Here is a 12667-nt window from a genome sequence, read left to right as displayed (position 1 = left end):
CCTGAGGAAGAGGAGGAGGAAGAAGGTGTTGCAGCTGACGCCATGATCAAAGTAAGGAGGAACACACTTCTAGACGGTCCCAATTATAAATTCACCCCCACTTTTCTGAAATAGTTTACAATTTTTATTTTTCAAATTACTGGAGAAGAAATGTGAAATTATTTAATGGTCGGCTGCCCCATAGAACCATCTTCTCTGGTGGTTTTAAACGACCTATTGTGGCATCGATATGAGTCAGAAACATTCATTCTAGTGTGTCAAAATCTACTAGAAAGTGTAAATAGGATAATTTTGGTCATAAAGTCAATCTCGTCCGAGTTTGGTTATGTGACTGTCTTGATTAACTTGAGGGTTTGGTTTGGGATTACAATCATGTCAACAATTCATGTCCCCCTTTTACCTATTAACACGTGGTAGCACTGTGTTATCTGGGAAAAGACTGGGCGAGTTGGATTTGCATGCTATGCTAGCGTAGTTTAACACAATTTCAGGACCAAGCTATGCTAGCTAGCTGCTGTCAGCTTGACTAAACACAAGGTCGGGGCTATGCTATGCTAGCTAGCTGCTGTCTGCTTGACTAAACACAAGGTCAGGGACAAGCTATGCTAGCTACTGTCAGCTTGGTTAAACACAAGGTCAGGGCTATGCTATGCTAGCTAGCTGCTGTCAGCTTGACTAAACACAAGGTCAGGGACAAGCTATGCTAGCTACTGTCAGCTTGGTTAAACACAAGGTCAGGGCTATGCTATGCTAGCTAGCTGCTGTCAGTTTGGCTAAACACAAGGTCAGGGACAAGCTATGCTAGCTACTGTCAGTTTGGTTAAACACAAGGTCAGGGCTATGCTATGCTAGCTAGCTGCTGTCAGCTTGGTTAAACACAAGGTCAGGACCAAGCTATGCTAGCTAGCTGCTGTCAGCTTGGTTAAACACAAGGTCAGGGCTATGCTAGCTAGCTGCTGTCAGCTTGGTTAAACACAAGGTCAGGGACAAGCTATGCTAGCTAGCTGCTGTCAGCTTGGTTAAACACAAGGTCGGGGCTATGCTAGCTAGCTGCTGTCAGCTTGGCTAATGCTAGCTAGCTGCTGTCAGCTTGGCTAAACACAAGGTTGGGGCTGGCTTGACTTTCTATTCACCCCTTCCTCTCTACTTTATGTTAGCCCTTGTTTGTTGTGATTGGACGAACAAAGACACACCCCAAAAACACCCACATCAAACCACACGCCCAAGACAACTCTCGTTTGCCTTCAGTCACGGCCACTAGCATTTCTTAAAGACCATTGGTGAAAAATTAGGCCAAATCAGGAAGTGCACTTCTCCTTTAAGAAAAGTTCAAGGGTGCCCATGTAATTGTCTGGGGCTGCACATACACACAGTGGGAAAAGTAACCTATTGTCATATTTGAGAAAAAGTAAAGATACCTTTTTAATAGAAAATGACTCAAATAAAAGTAAAAGTCACCCAGCAAAATACTACTTGCTTAAAAGTAAAAAAAAGTTTTGGGTTTTAAATATACTTAAGTATCAAAGGTAAATGTATTTGCTAATATATACTTAATAAAAATAATTTCAAATTTCTTATATTAAGAAAACCAGGCGGCACTATTTTCATGTTTCTTTTTAAATGTATGGATAGCCAGGGTTACACTCAGACATCATTTGCAAATGAAGCATATGGGGGCCATAGGGAGGACCAGGGATGTTCTCTGTTTAGTGAGTCCTCCAGATCAGAGGCCATAGGGATGACCAGGGATGTTCTCTGTTTAGTGAGTCCTCCAGATCAGAGGCAGTAGGGATGACCAGGGATGTTCTCTGTTTAGTGAGTCCTCCAGATCAGAGGCAGTAGGGATGACCAGGGATGTTCTCTGTTTAGTGAGTCCTCCAGATCAGAGGCCATAGGGATGACCAGGGATGTTCTCTGTTTAGTGAGTCCTCCAGATCAGAGGCAGTAGGGATGACCAGGGATGTTCTCTGTTTAGTGAGTCCTCCAGATCAGAGGCAGTAGGGATGACCAGGGATGTTCTCTGTTTAGTGAGTCCTCCAGATCAGAGGCAGTAGGGATGACCAGGGATGTTCTCTGTTTAGTGAGTCCTCCAGATCAGAGGCCATAGGGATGACCAGGGATGTTCTCTGTTTAGTGAGTCCTCCAGATCAGAGGCAGTAGGGATGACCAGGGATGTTCTCTGTTTAGTGAGTCCTCCAGATCAGAGGCAGTAGGGATGACCAGGGATGTTCTCTGTTTAGTGAGTCCACCAGATCAGAGGCAGTAGGGATGACCAGGGATGTTCTCTGTTTAGTGAGTCCTCCAGATCAGAGACAGTAGGAATGACCAGGGATGTTCTCTGTTTAGTGAGTCTGCCAGATCAGAGGCAGTAGGGATGACCAGGGATGTTCTCTGTTTAGTGAGTCTGCCAGATCAGAGGCAGTAGGGATGACCAGGGATGTTCTCTGTTTAGTGAGTCCTCCAGATCAGAGGCAGTAGGGATGACCAGGGATGTTCTCTGTTTAGTGAGTCTGCCAGATCAGAGGCAATAGGGATGACCAGGGATGTTCTCTGTTTAGTGAGTCCTCCAGATCAGAGGCAGTAGGGATGACCAGGGATGTTCTCTGTTTAGTGAGTCTGCCAGATCAGAGGCAGTAGGGATGACCAGGGATGTTCTCTGTTTAGTGAGTCTGCAGGATCAAAGGCAGTAGGGATGACCAGGGATGTTCTCTGTTTAGTGAGTCCTCCAGATCAGAGGCAGTAGGGATGACCAGGGATGTTCTCTGTTTAGTGAGTCTGCCAGATCAGAGGCAGTAGGGATGACCAGGGATGTTCTCTGTTTAGTGAGTCCTCCAGATCAGAGGCAGTAGGGATGACCAGGGATGTTCTCTGTTTAGTGAGTCCTCCAGATCAGAGGCAGTAGGGATGACCAGGGATGTTCTCTGTTTAGTGAGTCCTCCAGATCAGAGGCAGTAGGGATGACCAGGGATGTTCTCTGTTTAGTGAGTCCTCCAGATCAGAGGCAGTAGGGATGACCAGGGATGTTCTCTGTTTAGTGAGTCCTCCAGATCAGAGGCAGTAGGGATGACCAGGGATGTTCTCTGTTTAGTGAGTCCTCCAGATCAGAGGCAGTAGGGACGACCAGGGATGTTCTCTGTTTAGTGAGTCCTCCAGATCAGAGGCAGTAGGGATGACCAGGGATGTTCTCTGTTTAGTGAGTCATCCAGATCAGAGGCAGTAGGGATGACCAGGGATGTTCTCTGGTTAGTGAGTCCTCCAGATCAGAGGCAGTAGGGATGACCAGGGATGTTCTCTGTTTAATGAGTCCTCCAGATCAGAGGCAGTAGGGATGACCAGGGATGTTCTCTGTTTAGTGAGTCCTCCAGATCAGAGGCAGTAGGGATGACCAGGGATGTTCTCTGTTTAGTGAGTCCTCCAGATCAGAGGCAGTAGGGATGACCAGGGATGTTCTCTGTTTAGTGAGTCCTCCAGATCAGAGGCCGTAGGGATGACCAGGGATGTTCTCTGTTTAGTGAGTCCTCCAGATCAGAGGCCGTAGGGATGACCAGGGATGTTCTCTGGTTAGTGAGTCCTCCAGATCAGAGGCAGTAGGGATGACCAGGGATGTTCTCTGTTTAGTGAGTCCTCCAGATCAGAGGCAGTAGGGATGACCAGGGATGTTCTCTGTTTAATGAGTCCTCCAGATCAGAGGCAGTAGGGATGACCAGGGATGTTCTCTGTTTAGTGAGTCCTCCAGATCAGAGGCCGTAGGGATGACCAGGGATGTTCTCTCGATAAGTACATCAATTGGTTCTGGCAGCTCTGTGATGATGTGCTGGGTGGATTTACCTGACGTGGTTTAGGTCCACCAAGCCTTTAGAGGGCAAGAAAACGCCAAGAAATACACAGACATTCTGAGTGATCACCTTCAACCAATGGAGAATCGTTTCTATCCAGATGGGAGTGGTCTCTTCCAGGATAACAACGCCCCCCATCCCACAGGACACCAGTGGTCTCTTCCAGGATAACAACGCCCCCCCCATCCCACAGGACACCAGTGGTCTCTTCCAGGATAACAACGCCCCCCCCATCCCACAGGACACCAGTGGTCTCTTCCAGGATAACAACGCCCCCCCCATCCCACAGGACACCAGTGGTCTCTTCCAGGATAACAACGCCCCCCATCCCACAGGACACCAGTGGTCTCTTCCAGGATAACAACGCCCCCCCCATCCCACAGGACACCAGTGGTCTCTTCCAGGATAACAACGCCCCCCCCATCCCACAGGACACCAGTGGTCTCTTCCAGGATAACAACGCCCCCCCCCCATCCCACAGGACACCAGTGGTCTCTTCCAGGATAACAACGCCCCCCCATCCCACAGGACACCAGTGGTCTCTTCCAGGATAACAACGCCCCCCCCCATCCCACAGGACACCAGTGGTCTCTTCCAGGATAACAACGCCCCCCCATCCCACAGGACACCAGTGGTCTCTTCCAGGATAACAACGCCCCCCTATCCCACAGGACACCAGTGGTCTCTTCCAGGATAACAACGCCCCCCCCATCCCACAGGACACCAGTGGTCTCTTCCAGGATAACAACGCCCCCCTATCCCACAGGACACCAGTGGTCTCTTCCAGGATAACAACGCCCCCCTATCCCACAGGACACCAGTGGTCTCTTCCAGGATAACAACGCCCCCACCCCCCCCCATGCCACAGGACACCAGTGGTCTCTTCCAGGATAACAACGCCCCCCCCATCCCACAGGACACCAGTGGTCTCTTCCAGGATAACAACGCCCCCCCCCACCCACCCATCCCACAGGACACCAGTGGTCTCTTCCAGGATAACAACGCCCCCCTATCCCACAGGACACCAGTGGTCTCTTCCAGGATAACAACGCCCCCCCATCCCACAGGACACCAGTGGTCTCTTCCAGGATAACAACGCCCCCCTATCCCACAGGACACCAGTGGTCTCTTCCAGGATAACAATGCCCCCCCCATCCCACAGGACACCAGTGGTCTCTTCCAGGATAACAACGCCCCCCCCATCCCACAGGACACCAGTGGTCTCTTCCAGGATAACAACCCCCCCATCCCAGAGGACACCAGTGGTCTCTTCCAGGATAACAATGCCCCCCCCCCATCCCACAGGACACCAGTGGTCTCTTCCAGGATAACAACGCCCCCCCCCACCCACCCATCCCACAGGACACCAGTGGTCTCTTCCAGGATAACAACGCCCCCCCCATCCCACAGGACACCAGTGGTCTCTTCCAGGATAACAACGCCCCCCCCATCCCACAGGACACCAGTGGTCTCTTCCAGGATAACAACGCCCCCCCCACCCACCCATCCCACAGGACACCAGTGGTCTCTTCCAGGATAACAACGCCCCCCCCATCCCACAGGACACCAGTGGTCTCTTCCAGGATAACAACGCCCCCCCCACCCACCCATCCCACAGGACACCAGTGGTCTCTTCCAGGATAACAACGCCCCCCCCCACCCCCCTATCCCACAGGACACCAGTGGTCTCTTCCAGGATAACAACGCCCCCCCCATCCCACAGGACACCAGTGGTCTCTTCCAGGATAACAACGCCCCCCCCACCCACCCATCCCACAGGACACCAGTGGTCTCTTCCAGGATAACAACGCCCCCCCCATCCCACAGGACACCAGTGGTCTCTTCCAGGATAACAACGCCCCCCCCCACCCACCCATCCCACAGGACACCAGTGGTCTCTTCCAGGATAACAACGCCCCCCCCCACCCCCCTATCCCACAGGACACCAGTGGTCTCTTCCAGGATAACAACGCCCCCCCCCCCCCCCATCCCACAGGACACCAGTGGTCTCTTCCAGGATAACAACGCCCCCCCCCCCACCCACCCATCCCACAGGACACCAGTGGTCTCTTCCAGGATAACAACGCCCCCCCCCCCCCCCCCATCCCACAGGACACCAGTGGTCTCTTCCAGGATAACAACGCCCCCCCATCCCACAGGACACCAGTGGTCTCTTCCAGGTTAACAACGCCCCCCCATCCCACAGGACACCAGTGGTCTCTTCCAGGATAACAACCCCCCCATCCCACAGGACACCAGTGGTCTCTTCCAGGATAACAACACCCCCCCATCCCACAGGACACCAGTGGTCTCTTCCAGGATAACAAAGCCCCCCCCCCAATCCCACAGGACACCAGTGGTCTCTTCCAGGATAACAACGCCCCCCCCCCCCCCCCCCCCCCCCATCCCAGAGGACACCAGTGGTCTCTTCCAGGATAACAACGCCCCCCCATCCCACAGGACACCAGTGGTCTCTTCCAGGTTAACAACGCCCCCCATCCCACAGGACACCAGTGGTCTCTTCCAGGATAACAACGCCCCCCCCATTACCCCCCCATCCCACAGGACACCAGTGGTCACTGAATGGTGTTTGAGGAAGATGAAACCCATGTAAACCGTATGCCCTGGTCGTCTCAGTCACCAGATCTCAACCCAGTTTAATACTTATGGGAGATTCTGGAGTGGCGCCTGAGGCAGCGTTTTCACCAAAAACATGGAACTCTTCTGGTGGAAGAATGAGCTCACATCCTTCCAATAGAGTTTCAGACACTTCTAGAATCCATGTCGAAGTGCATTGGAGCTGTTCTGGTTGGTGGTGACCCAACGACCTGTTAACACACTATATGTTGGTGTTTCCTTTATTTTGGTGTTTCCAATATTTTTGGTGTTTCCATTATTTTTGGTGTTTCCATTATTTTTGGTGTTTCCATTATTTTTGGTGTTTCCATTATTTTTGGTGTTTCCATTATTTTGGCAGTTACCTGTACATACTGTACACACACACACACACACACACACACACGCGTGTATATACACATATTCTCGTTCAGACAGACAGACACAATCCATTCCTTGACCTGAATATAGCACTGGATAATAACTTTTCTGTTTCTCCCTCCCCTCTCCTCTCCCCCTGTCTCTCCCTCCCTCTCCTCCCTGTCTCTCCCTCCCCTCTCCTCCCTGTTTCTCCCTCCCGCTCCTCTCCCCCCTGTTTCTCCCTCCCTCTCCTCTCCTCTCCCCCCTGTTTCTCCCTCCCTCTCCTCTCCCCCCCTGTTTCTCCCTCCCTCTCCTCTCCCCCCCTGTTTCTCCCTCCCTCTCCTCTCCCCCCCTGTTTCTCCCTCCCTCTCCTCTCCCCCCCTGTTTCTCCCTCCCTCTCCTCTCCTCTCCCCCCTGTTTCTCCCTCCCTCTCCTCTCCCCCCCTGTTTCTCCCTCCCTCTCCTCTCCCCCCCTGTTTCTCCCTCCCTCTCCTCTCCCCCCCTGTTTCTCCCTCCCTCTCCTCTCCCCCCCTGTTTCTCCCTCCCTCTCCTCCCCTCTCCCCCCCTGTTTCTCCCTCCCTCTCCTCTCCCCCCTGTTTCTCCCTCCCTCTCCTCTCCTCTCCCCCCCTGTTTCTCCCTCCCTCTCCTCTCCCCCCCTGTTTCTCCCTCCCTCTCCTCTCCCCCCTGTTTCTCCCTCCCTCTCCTCTCCCCCCTGTTTCTCCCTCCCTCTCCTCTCCCCCCTGTTTCTCCCTCCCCTCCCCTCTCCACATCAGAAGAAGGCCAAACCCTCCAAGGAGCCCAAGAAGGAGAAGACAACAGCCGGGGATTCTGGGAAGGGAAAGGGCAAAGGCAAGGGCAAAGCCAGGAAGTGACCCCTAACCTCTGAGACAACCCCCCCCCCCCCCCCAGCCCAACAAACCTCTTCTCTCACCTTCTGAAGAACAAACCCCTAAACTGTGTGACGACCACCTACCTGGTCTTTATCAACGGAGTGACCGGAGACAAAAACCTGGCTCTCCTCTTGAACCCTTTATAAACTTAGGTGTGCATCCCAAAGGGGACCCTATATAGTGCACTACTTTTGACCAGAGTCCTATAGGCCCTGGTCAAAAGTAGTGCACTATGTAGGGAATAGGGTCCCCTTTGGGATTACCCTATATCATGTTAGCGCTGTGGATTTGGAAAGGTCTGAATGATGACTGTGTGTGTGTGTGTGTGTGTGTGTGTGGAGGTCAGGTGAGCGAGAGGTTATCAGTGAAAGTTATTGAACAGCCCTACTGAACACCTGGAGTGTGTGTGTGTGTGTGTGTCATGTAAATATGTACCTTGTAGTATATAAAGATGCTGTAGTTTTCTAGTGCTCATGGGATACGGCACCTTTCTCGTCTAAACCGCCGCGACCAACCGATGTATCAGAGGACGGCAAAATAGTTCTGTTTTTCTGTTGTTGTTGTAAAGATATTCACTGATAAACGACGTCTGTGTTTACGGTATTGTGGTGTGACGTGGTTTCTCTCTGTGTTTACGGTTGAAATACAGTCTCTTGATCTGCATGGGTAAGATATTGTTGTTAAAACGATCAATTAGTGGGTATTTACAGTACCAGTCAAAAGTTTGGACACACCGACTCATTCAAGGGTTTTTCTTTATTTTTACTATTTTCTACATTGTAGAATAATAATGAAGACATAAAAACTATGAAATAACACATATGGAATCATGTAGTAGCCAAAAAAGTGTTAAACAAATCAAGATATATTTGAGATTCTTCAAAGTAGCCTTGATGACAACTTTGCATACCTCTTGACATTCTCTCAACCAAACTTCATGAGGTAGTCACCTGGAATGCATTTCAATTAACGGGTGTGCCTTGTTAAAAGTTAATTTGTGGAATTTCTTTCCTCGATGTGTTTGAGCCAATCAGTTGTGTTGTGACAATGTAGGGGTGGTATACAGAAGATAGCCCTATTTGGTAAAAGACCAAGTCCATATTATGTCAAGAACAGCTCAAATAAGCAAAGAGAAACGACATGAAGGTCAGTCAATCCGGAAAATGTCAAGAACTTTTAAAGTTTCTTCAAGTGCAGTCGCAAAAACCATCAAGCGCTATGATGAAACTGGTTCTCATAAGGACCGCCACAGGAAAGGAAGACCCAGAGTTACTCTGCTGCAGAGGATAAGTTCATTAGAGTTACCAGCCTCAGATTGCAGCCCAAATAAATGCTTCACAGAGTTCCAGTAACAGACACATCTCAACATCAACTGTTCAGAGGAGACTATGTGAAATCAGGCCTTCATGGTTGAATTGCTGCAGAGAAACCACCCTTACACACCTCCAGGCTGTGTCAGGGCTATTTGACCAAGAAGGAGAGTGATGGAGTGCTGCATCAGATGACCTGGCCTCCACAATCACTCGACCTCAACCCAATTGAGATGGTTTGGGATGAGTTGAACCACAGAGTGAAGGAAAAGCAGCCAACAAGCGCTCAGCATATGTGGGAACTCCTTCAAGGCTAGTAGGAAGGGAAGCGCTACTAAGGTCCACCATAGTACATTTTGGTAAAAGGGGTAAATTTGTCATCAAAAAGAAAGGAGGACCAAGGCACTCTTTATATAATTAATTAAAATGCCTTTATTAGTATGGCATGTTCAACAGAAACAAAGTTTTTAAAAAAGCAACGCGTTTCGGCTGCATGGCCTTCGTCAGGGAGTACAAAACAAAAAAGAGAATACAATGTCCTCTTTTAAACAGCTTTTCCAATTAGCCCTAATTGGAAGAGGGAGTGGTTACCAAATTGATTGGACAACACCTAGTACTATACACATTAAAAGGTGAAATACTGTAGCTATGTTATCATAAACATACAACTCCAAGCTAGAAGTATCAGAACACTAAAAGGTAGTTTTAACCTTAAATACGACTGGGAGAAGTGTCAAGAATAAGATATCAATATATTCCATAGTCCACTAGAACACAGCACATGAACAACAGTCTAAACATAGCTGAGGGCAATTGAGCAAAATGTCCACTAGATGGCAGCAAATGGACCAATCACGACCCTACAGGAAGGGTGAGAATTCCATGTTTTCATTTAAACCAGGGTATTTAGTGACCTGTAGTTTGTAAATCCATATCTTCATTTAAACCAGGGTATTTAGTGGCCTGTAGTTTGTAAATCCATGTCTTCATTTAAGCCAGGGTATTTAGTGGCCTGTAGTTTGTAAATCCATATCTCCATTTAAGCCAGGGTATTTAGTGGCCTGTAGTTTGTAAATCCATATCTTCATTTAAACCAGGGTACTTAGTGGCCTGTAGTTTGTAAATCCATATCTCCATTTAAACCAGGGTACTTAGTGGCCTGTAGTTTGTAAATCCATATCTCCATTTAAACCAGGGTACTTAGTGGCCTGTAGTTTGTAAATCCATATCTTCATTTAAACCAGGGTACTTAGTGGCCTGTAGTTTGTAAATCCATATCTCCATTTAAACCAGGGTACTTAGTGGCCTGTAGTTTGTAAATCCATATCTCCATTTAAACCAGGGTACTTAGTGGCCTGTAGTTTGTAAATCCATATCTTCATTTAAACCAGGGTACTTAGTGGCCTGTAGTTTGTAAATCCATATCTCCATTTAAACCAGGGTACTTAGTGGCCTGTAGTTTGTAAATCCATATCTCCATTTAAACCAGGGTACTTAGTGGCCTGTAGTTTGTAGCGTAGTAGCGTATCACTTTGGATGATTCCCCAATTATTTTTAATGATTATTTTAATGTTCTCTGCTTCAGTGCTGTATTTTGTAACAAACTACACTCTGATGTATCACGAGGCACTCCCCCTTCGCAACAAGTTCTCTCTGTCAAGTAATCCAGCCCTTATACCGGCATCTTTCAGGACCTGAACGCTGGAGCCCCGATTTCAAGAAGCGATTCTCCAATTCAGCAGATTCAAGACTGTTGGAAAAGCATTCCAGGTGTAGTTGGTTGAGAGAATGCCAAGAGTGTGCAAAGCTGTCATCAAGGCAAAGGGTGTCTACTTTGAAGAATCTCAAATATAAAATTGATTTTGATTTTTTTCACACATTTTTTGGTTACTACATGATTCCATATGTGTTATTTCATAGTTTTGATGTCTTCAATATTATTCTACAATGTAGAAAATAGTAAAAATGAAGGAAAACACTTGAGTAAGTAGGTGTGTCCAAACTTTAGACTGGTACTGTATATATAAATTACACATATATGCACACCTTCAAGAATGCAATACTAGACTATTGAGATGCACCCCTAGGAGACAGAACTAGACTATTGAGATGCACCCCTAGGAGACCAAGCTAGTCTATTGAGATGCACCCCTAGGAGACAGAACTAGACTATTGAGATGCACCTCGAGGAGACAGAACTAGACTATTGAGATGCACCCCTAGGAGACCAAGCTAGTCTATTGAGATGCACCCCTAGGAGACAGAACTAGACTATTGAGATGCACCCCTAGGAGACAGAACTAGACTATTGAGATGCATCCCTAGGAGACAGAACTAGACTATTGAGATGCACCCCTAGGAGACAGAACTAGACTATTGAGATGCACCCCTAGAAGGAGGGTATTGAGACAAGTCCCTAGAAGGAGACAGAAGTTTTTTGTATTTAACTAGGCAAATCAGTTAAGAACAACTTCTTATTTACAATGACGGCCTACGGGGGAACGGTGGGTTAACTGCCTTGTTCAGAGGCAGAATGACAGATTTTTACCTTGTCAGCTCGGGATTCTATCTAGCAATCTTTCGGTTACTGGCCCAACGCTCTAACCACTAGGCTTCCTACCTCCCGGTAGAGTATTGAGACATGTCCCTATGGAGATTCATCCCTACAAGGCATCTTCTATGAGTCTATTGAGACATGCCCCCTCTTGTTGGTTAATACAGGTGTTTCTCAACCCAGCGGTCTCTGGACAGAACGACCTTCAGTAACTGGAACCATGATGAGGATTGAGGGCTCCAGAGAGGCGTCTAACTGTTAGCTAGCTAGCCGTTTAGCTTTGTAGCTAGCTATCTTGCACCCCCCCCCCCCCCCCCCCGCAAAAAAATGAAAGAAAAATAATTACAGTTGTGTTGTAAGTTGTAATTTCCAGATGGGAGAAATGCCCGATCGGTCTTTAATATCTACCGTTAAATAACGGAGATGTGAGTCTTCAGTGACGGTTGGTCGCTCCTTGCTCTGTGAGGTAACTAACGTTATTGTATATAGACAGACCTGAAAATGTCCTTTTCTAAAAAAAGAAGAAAAAAAAAGGTCTACGGGGAGTAGAACAGCGCCACAAAACCAACCAGTAGCCAGAAATATATTACACCCGTAGTGATGAGACTTACCATAGAGAATGAATAGGAAAACTTAAGGAAAATTCAAGCTTTTACTATATCCGGCACTTCCGTAATGGCCTTCTCTCTCCCTCCTCTTTAACGTTCTGCCTCTCCCTTGCTCGTCTAGATTTAGGTTTCATTTAAAGTTTAATTTATTTGCAACAAAGAAAATAAGTGATAGACAACAATACAGATTAAAAACAAGTAAATTAAAAACAGTGTACAGGTGGTTGGAAGCCGAAGGGTTTATAAAAAACCACACCACAAATAAACTATATCTAGATGTCTGTCTCTCTCCCTAGCTCCTTGGTCTCTCTCCTTAGCTCCTTGGTCTCTCTCCCTAGCTCCTTGGTCTCTCTCCCTAGCTCCTTGGTCTCTCTCCCTAGCTTCTTGGTCTCTCTCCCTAGCTCCTTGGTCTCTCTCCCTAGCTCCTTGGTCTCTCTCTCTAGCTCCTTGGTCTCTCTCCCTAGCTCCTTGGTCTCTCTCCCTAGCTCCTTGGT

General features: G+C 48.2%; 1 protein-coding gene across 1 annotated transcript in view; it reads left to right on the top strand.

The window, feature by feature from the left end:
- The window catches only part of rfc1 (replication factor C (activator 1) 1), a 56298-nt gene extending 47994 nt beyond the window's left edge, over nucleotides 1–8304 (top strand). Inside the window, exons 22-23 of the mRNA XM_055911916.1 lie at nucleotides 1–51; nucleotides 7585–8304. The exon at nucleotides 1–51 is cut by the window's left edge and continues 132 nt beyond it. Coding sequence (XP_055767891.1) covers nucleotides 1–51; nucleotides 7585–7683 — 150 coding nt within the window. The 3' untranslated portion in view covers nucleotides 7684–8304. The remainder of the gene's footprint in view (nucleotides 52–7584) is intronic.
- The last annotated feature ends 4363 nt before the right edge of the window (nucleotides 8305–12667 follow it).

This window comes from Salvelinus fontinalis, unplaced genomic scaffold (assembly GCF_029448725.1).
Source record: "Salvelinus fontinalis isolate EN_2023a unplaced genomic scaffold, ASM2944872v1 scaffold_0107, whole genome shotgun sequence".
In the NCBI taxonomy this organism is placed as follows: Eukaryota; Metazoa; Chordata; class Actinopteri; order Salmoniformes; family Salmonidae; genus Salvelinus; species Salvelinus fontinalis.
The sequence above is the reverse complement of the archived record's forward strand: the minus strand, read 5'-3'. Positions and strand labels throughout refer to the sequence as shown.